The following is an 8,658-nucleotide window of genomic DNA, read 5'->3' on the forward strand; positions in this document are numbered from 1 at the left end:
AACTAAGTGTTACAGTCAGTGGGCCCTTGTCCTGATTGTTGAACCGATGGGTGCAAATGAAAAGCTTGTGTATCCAAACAGCAGTGTTTGTTGAAACATGTTTACACTCCTAGTTCACCCAAGTGTGTCACATTCACACCACCTTTACAGCCTGTGCAGCAAAGCACACGTTAACACAATGTTACTTTGCTTAAAAGGAAAGAAAATGAACGGGGCGGCAGCCGAGAGCCAGGACGCTAAGTTTCTGAATGTTTTGGCACCACAGGATTAAACAGGTGAGCGGGATGACGCTGTGCACAGTAGCAGCAGCACAAGCTGATGGCAGTAACACTAATAGAGACTGAGGTAATAGCAATGAAAAACAGCTGCTCCCAGTTTTCCTGCATCATCTGTTCATCTTGGTGTAAAGAACATATTGCATGCATAAGCTCACAAAACCAGTCTGTGCACCTAATCAACAAAAGTGAGATGCACAAACACAGAGTACATCTGAATTCACTTAGGATCCACCAAGTTCATTTCAGGCAAGGCCTTATACATCGAGCCATAGGATACATCTGGGCTGTAAAACCACTGATCACATCCTACAAATCATCTCCTCCATGGATACCATCAACTCTTCCTTTTTCATGCGGCATGCATTCATAAGCACTAGATCATCCACGGACATACACAGTACCCACCTTTGTCCTAATAGATTGTTCAAGGAAACATCTATTAAGATGCTATGAGGTGCCAGTGCCACACAGTCACTCGTTTTCTCTGGTTTCCCTTTTAATTTATTGAAGCCTGAAAGCAGCTGTCGCAGTCCTCTGCTAAAGCATATGACAGGCCTCTGCAGAAAGGATTTCAGCTTATTAAAGAGTTTTAGGCCATGTGGAGTTGATTTCGAGGTGTCAGGGAGATGTAAACGCGTCATCTTAGCCGAGTGAAATATAGCATTACACATCTTTGATCTGATGTGGGTCATCTGTAAAGCCCGTCCGTCCATTCAGGAGAACAAGAAGAGTACCTATGAGGATCAGTGAAAAAATATGTATTGTATTATCCCCGCCGTCACAAGCCCGTGTTCCAAAGGAGCTGCAGCATCCATATGGAATGCAGGTGGACGAATTATCTCTCTCTCATCTTCTACCAGAACCTAAAGGACAGATGATGTTTAAATTATCTCTGGGATATGGTACCTTCAAAGGAATAATTTAAATAAAATTTTGGACTAGTGTCAATTTCGCATTAAATGATTTTATTCAGTTGCAGGTATGTACAAATAAAAGTCTCTATTCGGATGTTGATTGTTGCATTCGTGCTTTTGCATGTACAATTTTTTTCTCTCCAGGCATCTGGTTGAGACTAGAGGCATGCTTTAAGACTGGAATCCCACAGGATTCAACTAAAACTCTTTTTTTCCCTTCAGATATGAAGCTTGAGAAACATACAAAAACCATGCGTCAGAGGGTGGCACTGGAAATTGTACAGGATTTACAGCAGCCTTAATATCTTTCTGGCCAGGCTGGATTAAAATGACTAGTTTGGGAAAAAGAACCAGCTAAATTTCTGAGAAAATATAATAGGCAGGTGCAAACAAGTATAATTACAAAACTACATAAATAGCTACAATTAATACATTAATAGCTGAATAAAAAATATTTCATTTTATTACTCCCACTTTTGGTTTAAATTTCAGTACAGATACAGATATCTTAAGCACTAAACAGATACAGACATCGTCTCTGCACAACTCTCGTGGTTTCTAGATTCCAATCTACTTGGTGAGATGAGGTCAATACTATAAGTTAGTCTTTGTTGACTATGATTTAGTGTTTGTTTGTTTGATTTTTTTCCTCTATGGTATTTACTTTATATCTCTCTGCTCTCTCTAAAACTATTTTACACTTGTTTCAGGTATACTGGTGAAACCCAGTCTTGCCACACTTGTATCGGATCATTTAACTGCTTTCTTTCCCAGAAAAAACCTGGCTAAGGTTTTAAAGAGTGGCTCTTGGGACAGAAGCCATAAATTCTAAAGATTAAAGTCTATGAATGATCTCCATCATGTACCAATCTGCCAGCAGTGCAGCTTAGAATATAAGCATGGAGTAATCCAGGTCTAATAGGCAGTTTTCGAAAGTATTTTGAGATGATTTCTCTTACAGTACATAGCTCAGGACTAGCTCTGAAATTACGCTGCCAGTAGTGATTATCAAGAAAGCTCTCTCTTTTTTTTTTTTTTTATATTGAAGACTGGACCAGGCTTAATGTGTGGCAATGAAATAAATTCCTGAACAACTTGCAATTCATATCATTCTAAAGCTCTGATACACTCAACTAGTCAGACTTCCCAGAAATCAGACCAAAATAGGCTACCAATTTCCCAAAGTTCATGCAGAGTAACAGCAAAGCAAGTGTGACTTTAAAGAGGTTTTCCTGTGGTCCTTAGCGTCCTGATATACGTAAAGCTTAGATCCTAGAATAGACTGTGAGATCACTGTACTCTCTGTGACTGTTTTAGGGACCTGCACTCATTTCGCATGTGCATTGCATGTGCACCACCGAATGCAATATCAAAAGAAGATGCATTTCACAATTTCAAACCTAACAAAACTGACCACGTTTCACCAGTATATAAAACATCCAACAGCCTTTTCTAAAGCACTGGACGCTGGTAAAAGAAATCTGACATGCATTATTATTGTCTTGTACAAGGAGACAGTCCAGACTCCACAATGAAGCGGCAGAACTTGTGAGGCTTTGCCAAAAGTTCAGCACAACAGGCTGCCTTGGACATGTGGTTGGGGTATTGTGAAAGCCTGGACGTTTTTCCCCTCTTCGTTTTTTTTCTTCTAGAAAACAACAGGCAGAAGACTTTCATCATGGTTGAAAGAATAGATTCTTAGGATCATATCAGAAAGCGCACCTTGACCGTGAGCCCATTTATTCCGTTTTAGACAAAAAATTGTACTCAAGCTCATACATTTCTTGATATAGCAAATTTCATAGTAAACATCTTTCTGCTTCTTTTTAAAATAAAAACGAATAAATCAAATACATGGGCCTTCATAGCGAGGGTTTGGATTCGTTTCTCAGATGAGGAAATATAGGACACGATATGTGTATTGAGACAGACAACATGGGTTTAGCATATTAAACACTGCTTAATTAGTGATTTTGGTGTAAGATGATGAAAGAAAATCTGTAATAAACAAAGTAAACATAATCCACTGGTCCACCAGAAATACTACTTCTCCATACTTATAGTTATTGCAACATGTTGTATGGTTTGAAAACCCTTGAAAAAGTACAACATGGTGAATAGAGTTGTGTTACAATTCTGAAAAGAAACTATCCAGGATTAGTAATTGATACTCGTTAAAGGATCATGTGATGTGACTGAAATGAAGAAAAACAAGCCAAAAACTGAAGACACGTGCAGGATGTAAATGTGATAACTCAAACAGCACGTGCGGGGCGCAAGGTGTAAAATACCTGACGTCATATGTGAGCGACTAAAGAGCGCTGCAAAAAAAAAAAAACAAAAAAAAAACGAGAGAAAAACCTGTTTAAGTCACAACAGGAGAAGTCGCACAATGGCCATGTTTAAAGATCTGTATGTCTCTGTTTGTATATCCTTCGTTTTAGTTTTTAAACTTTGACATTGAATAATAATAATAATAATAATAATAATAATAATATTAAATTAAAACTCCAAAAAAGCATTATCGCATTGTATTACCGCACTGATAATACTGCTGGAGGTTATCATCATCATCATCATCATCATCATCATCATCATCATCATTATTATTATTATTATTATTATTATTATTATTATTATTGATATAATTGATATTATTATCATTATTATTGTCATTATTAATGATAATAATAACATAATAATGATAATAATAATAATAATAATAATGATGATGATGATGATGATGATGATGATGATGATGATAACCTCCAGCAGTATTATCAGTGCGGTAATACAATGCGATAATGCTTTTGTGGTGTTTTAATTTAATAATGTTTTATTATTATTATTATTGATATAATTGATATTATTATCATTATTATTATTGTCATTATTATTAATACTACTACTACTACTACTACTACTACTACTACTAATAATAATAATAATAATAATAATAATAATAATATTAGTGTTGTTGTTGTTTAGAATACATTAATATTGAAAAATAGTGTAAAGACAAAAGCCTTCTTTATATATAATTCTGCTATAAATAATTTTATACTATGGACATAAAAGTATTTATCATGGGTGATTTAATTTATCTAAGGTTGTTACAGTGTTTTTTTTATCTGTATATATTGATGACTACTGAAAATGTTATGCTTACTTCTAGAACAATACTACTACTACTAAAAAATAAATAAATAAATAATAATAATAATAATAATAATAATAATAATAATGGATAACAATCATTATTATTATAATTATTATTATTATTATTCTTATTATTATTATTATTACTATTGTTATTGTTATTATCATCATTATTATTGTTGTTGTTGTTTGTTGTAGCAGTATTTTATTATTATTATTTATTGTTGTGAATTCGTTGTCAGCTTAACCTTTATTCATCAGAAGATATTTAGAGACTATTTCTCCTCATAAAAAAGTTGCTGCTTGTCTGCCGTCCCCGTAAAGACAGTGTAACTTTAAACTGGTCCCTCCTGTGTGTTTGTCAGCCAATCAGATGCGACGCGACCTCCCACTTCATCTATTTAGCATCAGAGACTGGGATAAAGTTTCCAAAAAACATTAGGCAAAAACTTCCTATGGGACGAAAAAGGCTAAAGCTTTAGTGAGGAAGCTTTAGTTCACGTCAGAGCGAAGAGCCAAACGAGAATACACACACACACACACACTCACACACACACACACGCACACACTGAGGTGGAACATCCAAACTCCTGAAGCCTTGTTTTCTGTCTGTTGTCATCTCGCACGGATTTACTTTCTCACCACGGATTCAAAGGCGCTGAGCGTATTTTCCTTCCTGCCCTTGCATTTCTTTAAACGAGAAATGGAAGAGAGCTCGAGTTCCCCCGTGTCTCCGGTGGACAGTCTGGGGACCAGCGAGGAGGAGCTGGAGCGCCAGCAGCAGCAGCACAGGCGCTTCGCACGGAAGAGGAGACCGAGTAAAAAGTCGAGTGAGGAGGACAGTTCTGGAGGAAGTCCCGGCTCGGCTAAACGGAGCAAGAAGGCGAGTCCGAGCCGAGCGCAGTCCTACGAGGAACTGCAGAATCAGCGCGTCCTGGCCAACGTGCGTGAGCGCCAGAGGACTCAGTCTCTGAACGAGGCGTTCGCGTCTCTGCGCAAAATCATCCCGACCCTGCCATCCGACAAGCTGAGCAAGATCCAGACGCTCAAACTGGCGTCCCGTTACATCGACTTCCTCTATCAGGTGCTGCAGAGCGACGAGATGGACAGCAAGATGTCCAGCTGCAGTTACGTCGCGCACGAGAGACTCAGTTACGCGTTCTCGGTGTGGCGCATGGAAGGCGCCTGGTCCATGTCCGCCTCGCACTAGCCACGGCCAACACAGCGGGACACCAACGGGACACCAATGCCACATGGGTATGTACCTCTATGGGAAAAGCACAGGGATTCATTTCAACACACACACACACACACACACACACACACACACACACACACACACACACACACACACACACACACACACACACACACAGAAAATGAAATAAAACTGCTGCCTTAGGGATGAAATCAACTAAATCTAAATATGCGCACTAAAGATTTACATGGATTTACATGGAAAGTACTGCACCTTTGCGCGGTATAATAATAATAATAATAATAATAATAATAATAATAATAATAATAATAATGCGATCTGTGGGGTTTTAATTATTATAATAAATTATAACTGAGTTTCAGAAAGGTTGTTTGTTCAGATCATTTTCAGTGTACATTTTAAGTGGTATTAATGGTAAAGACCAATCAGTCAAAGCTTTAGACATTAATATGTAATCATTTGAGCTGGTGAATGTCAGTTTATTATTCTTTAGGTAATGTGAGGGTGATGAGGAAGAGAGGCACCACAGGAATGCTTCATCAATTCTGACTCATTCCTGTAGGGTCTATGGAACATTTTCCATCTCCTAGCATAGAATTTCAGCTAAAAGTTACAATGTAAAGTGAGATATATATATATATATATATATATGTATATATATATATATATATATATATATATATATATATATATATATATTACTTTCACTTTATATTTTTACAGAATAAAGAATGTTCTACAAAAAAACACCTCTCTATGCATACTAATACTCTAAAGGTCCTTAACAAAGAGAACAACTGCACTTTAAAGGGGAAAAATAAATGCACTTAAATACTATATTTTAAATACGGTTATAGATTTAAATATATTTAGAGTTTAAATATTTAACATATGTAAAATCATTTGTTTAAATGTTAATTTTTCTTATTTGTAGAGAAAGTTATTATTATTATTATTATTATTATTATTATTATTATTACATATAATCAGTCCAGTGGAAAAAAAATCTTGCAGTTTGAGCATGAAAGCTACAATACATCCTAAAATAAATACCAGAATCTCTTTTAAAATGAAATACGCACTGAAATATGTTAATGGGATATATATTTAAAAAGAAATTAGAATTACAATGAATTTCAGAAACAAGTACCATGATAATACAGATTATTTATGAGCAAGAAATCTAATTCGATTTTTCGAGTCTTAAAAAAGCATTTACAAATGTTAATTATTACGCTTATGCGAAAGCGTAGCGAAAACCAAAACATATACCAAAAATTGGACACCAAAAAGTTCTTTAAGATTTTACATAATATTTTTATAACATCATTTATAACATCATTACACATCTTTGTTATATTTGAATAATTTCCTGGTGTTACTCTTTAGGGATATCCCTCCATCAGAACATCAGTCCATCAGCGATGATGCCGTTCTCATTCACAGTGTACTGAGTGTATATGTTGGACTGTGAGGAAATCTGTTGTGGTGTTTGTGCTTTACATGGCTGTGAGAGCGGAAGAGAGGGCAGGTGTACAGGCTGCAAACCAAAATGACTATATTAAAACACGCTGTTCGTTTGCAGTGATGTCATGCCACGGAAGAGTCTAGGCAGCGTGTTTAAAGTGTAAAGGCATTTTCCTGAAGGCCATGTGCTCCCACTTACAACCAAATCACTTACTTATTAATGACTTCCTATGCCAATATACTGTATGGCTTTAATACATACTGTAAAAACAACACGTCTTTCTTTTTTTCAATACATAATACTTGGTTTTTAAATGAAGATGTGTTGTTGAATATTTGTATACATCAGTAAGCCATTAAAGGCATTTTCATGACACTTATTCACCATTTTTTTGTTTCTCTCCTCCAGACTGTTTACTTCCACTATTTCTGAAGACACCAAAGGATTTATTGAAGAATCCGTGAAGCTTCATGCCATGGCCAAAGACACGATCTGAGCTACGTAAAATAGACTCAAAGTGCTAATGAAGCCCAGAGTCAGGGAAAGCTCCACTTCACCTCTTCGGAGAGGGAGAAAAGCAGAGCAGAACTGATATTTAATCATTTTCACAGCTTAGCCTTAAATATCCTTATGGTGATAGTAAAGGAAAGCCATCTTCTGCCTTTAATGAAACTATATTTCCCACTTGAAATAGAAGAGTTTATATATAGAGATGTATATGATTTTTTTTTTTTGGTAAAGTATTGTACATAATGCTACCTGTGAGTTTGGTCAGCTTTTACGGGGACCAACATGATTTAAAGCGATAGTTTCCTGCATGGATTACTGCCTTTTTTTTTTTACATTCAAAACAATTCAAAAAATGTTTGTTCTATGCAAGAATTTCAATTTCTGTCCATTAAATTGTGCTTATTTATTAAAACATATTTTTGGAACAACTAGGTTGATCTGTGGATTATGTAACATGGATCAAAGATGTTTTTTCCCCCTTGATATTGTTTTTGTCCATGTTAAAGAGAAAGACCGATTTCTTATGCTCAATAACAAACTGACAGCCAGTGAGCACACATTCCTGATCTCTGCTTTAAAGCAAAAGTATTTTTTGAAACGAGAAATATGAGCCAGCGTTAAAGCTTTATCCACCTTAATAGCCCCATATCATTTAAACTGCTTGAGCAGGAGACCAAATTTCTTTGTTAACGACCAAAAGGAGCTGATGTAAAGAGCAGCTTTATTCTCCTTCAGCACTGTATAAATGGAAAGCTGCCACACTTGCAAAGCATGAAATTGTTTACAGCTCATTTTGCTCAGATAAAGATCTGCAGAATAAAACAGAGCGATGTGCCATGCGCTGACTGAGACTGATAAAAGTGTAAATAAATGTTGTGTGTGGTGCAGAACTAATGATCAACCACAGCGTAGAGATCTCTATCTTTTCATTCTATAAAACTGATCATTTACTGGACTTTTTTTTCTTGTCGATGGGATAAAACTACTAAGGGGATGCTTTTTCCCTCTTGACCAAGAACATCTTTAATAATAATTGCAGTTGCAACCAATAATATACCTTTAATTATTGGCTGGACCTTAAGTATTTGTGCTTTAGAAGATAATAATTAA

The 8,658-nt window shown here is 36.0% G+C and overlaps 1 protein-coding gene across 1 annotated transcript; it reads left to right on the forward strand.

The window, feature by feature from the left end:
- Positions 1–4,799: 4,799 nt before the first annotated feature.
- twist2 lies at positions 4,800–8,385 on the forward strand. Its single transcript, XM_060877369.1, has 2 exons — positions 4,800–5,608; positions 7,447–8,385. The coding sequence occupies exon 1, from the start codon at positions 5,055–5,057 to the stop codon at positions 5,559–5,561; it is 507 nt and encodes a 168-aa protein (XP_060733352.1). The 5' UTR covers positions 4,800–5,054; the 3' UTR covers positions 5,562–5,608; positions 7,447–8,385.
- The last annotated feature ends 273 nt before the right edge of the window (positions 8,386–8,658 follow it).

Source organism: Tachysurus vachellii, chromosome 8 (genome assembly GCF_030014155.1).
Source record: "Tachysurus vachellii isolate PV-2020 chromosome 8, HZAU_Pvac_v1, whole genome shotgun sequence".
NCBI classification, from domain to species: Eukaryota; Metazoa; Chordata; class Actinopteri; order Siluriformes; family Bagridae; genus Tachysurus; species Tachysurus vachellii.